The 1,435-nt window shown below is 56.2% G+C and overlaps 1 protein-coding gene across 1 annotated transcript in view; it reads left to right on the top strand.

The window, feature by feature from the left end:
* Window positions 1-713: 713 nt before the first annotated feature.
* Window positions 714-1,435, top strand: part of LOC103804426 (adaptin ear-binding coat-associated protein 2-like) — a gene marked incomplete at its 5' end in the record, with an annotated part of 3,072 nt that continues 2,350 nt past the window's right edge. The window contains 2 exons of the mRNA XM_009077039.1: window positions 714-814; window positions 909-1,013. Of these exons, the coding sequence (XP_009075287.1) occupies window positions 714-814; window positions 909-1,013 (206 nt within the window). The remainder of the gene's footprint in view (window positions 815-908; window positions 1,014-1,435) is intronic.

Here is a 1,435-nt window from a genome sequence, read left to right on the forward strand (position 1 = left end):
ATGGGGTGTCTGTGCCCCCCACGGGGTGTCTCAGCCCTCCATGGGGTATCTCTGCCCTTCATGTGGTATCTTTGCCCCCTGTGGGTTATCTGTGCCCCCCATGGGCTATTTCTGCCTCCTGTGGGGTATCTCTGCCCCCCATGGGGTATCTTTTCCCCCTGTGGGTTGTCTGTGCCCCCCATGGGCTATTTCTGCCTCCTGTGGGGTATCTCTGCCCCCCATGGGGTATCTTTGCCCCCCACTGGGTATCTCTGTCCCCCATGAGGTATCTCTTTCCCCCATTCCAGCCCCACAGTGTGATGTCTCCATTCCTGCATGTGTTTTGGGGCTCCTCTCCCGTCACTCCTGTGCTGAAGTCTGTCCTGGCACCCAAGCTGTGCCTAAGGCAGCTTAGCACCACTGAGGAGCTACTTTGGGCTGAAAAGGGAACTGAAACCTCTTGTTCAGCCCTTGCCTCAGCCCACCAGGCCCCATCACGAGGTTTTGCAGGGAGGCAGCTGCTCTGGGGTGAATCAAGACATTGTGACAAACCCACCTCGTTCCACTGCAAGCGCAGGTGCAAGGGACTCTCCCCCGCCCCACTCTGACTCCTCGTCACCAGCGCCAGGCAAATGAGCTCCGTGAGGCATTACAGGACACAGAAATAGGTCTGTGGTGTGGTCTGGGTTGGGAGAGGCAGCTGACACATCCGTGGCTGTTTCCTGTTTCTCCAGAGCTGCAGAGTGGCAGCTGGCCCAGCCGGCGTGGAGCGGGAGGCTGCGTGTCACAGCCAAGGGCAAGACAGCCTTCATCAAGCTGGAGGACAAGACCTCAGGTGAGGAGGGAGGTGATGGCTCTGTGCTCCTTCAGGAAGAGGAATATGGTGCTATTCCTTGGTGTTATTCTGCTCCCATTTCTCTTTTTTCCAGGAGAGCTTTTTGCCCAGGCGCCGGTGGAGCAGTTCCCTAGCATCGCTGTGGAAAGTGTGACAGACTCCAGCAGATACTTTGTCATCCGGGTTGAAGATGGGAATGGTACATTGTGATACTCCAGGGAGTCACCTCGGGAAGTCTTCAGAGCCCTCACTGCTCTCGTGTGTGAAGGATTCCTGCGCTCAGGGGCTGAATATTCCCAGCATAGGGTGGCAAAGGGAGGAATTCTCTTGCTCCCACATGCCAGCTGCACTCTGACCTCCAGCAGGAACAAAACCACTTTGTGTTTGGTGCTCACCATTGGTAGGAGGACACAGGATCATCACCCTGAGGCCAACTCTGCTTTATATTCATTTGAAAGCTGTTTGACTAAGGTTGTGTGTGCAACCAATGAGCTAAGGATACCTGGAGGTGTCTTTGAAGAAGGGAAGGCCTCAGGGTGATCTCATTGCAGCCTTCCAGTGCCTGAAGGGGCTCCAAGAGAGCTGAAGAGGGGCCTGGAGGGACAGGACAGGGGGGAACGG

The sequence above is a fragment of the Acanthisitta chloris genome, unplaced genomic scaffold (assembly GCF_000695815.1).
Source record: "Acanthisitta chloris isolate BGI_N310 unplaced genomic scaffold, ASM69581v1 scaffold12886, whole genome shotgun sequence".
In the NCBI taxonomy this organism is placed as follows: Eukaryota; Metazoa; Chordata; class Aves; order Passeriformes; family Acanthisittidae; genus Acanthisitta; species Acanthisitta chloris.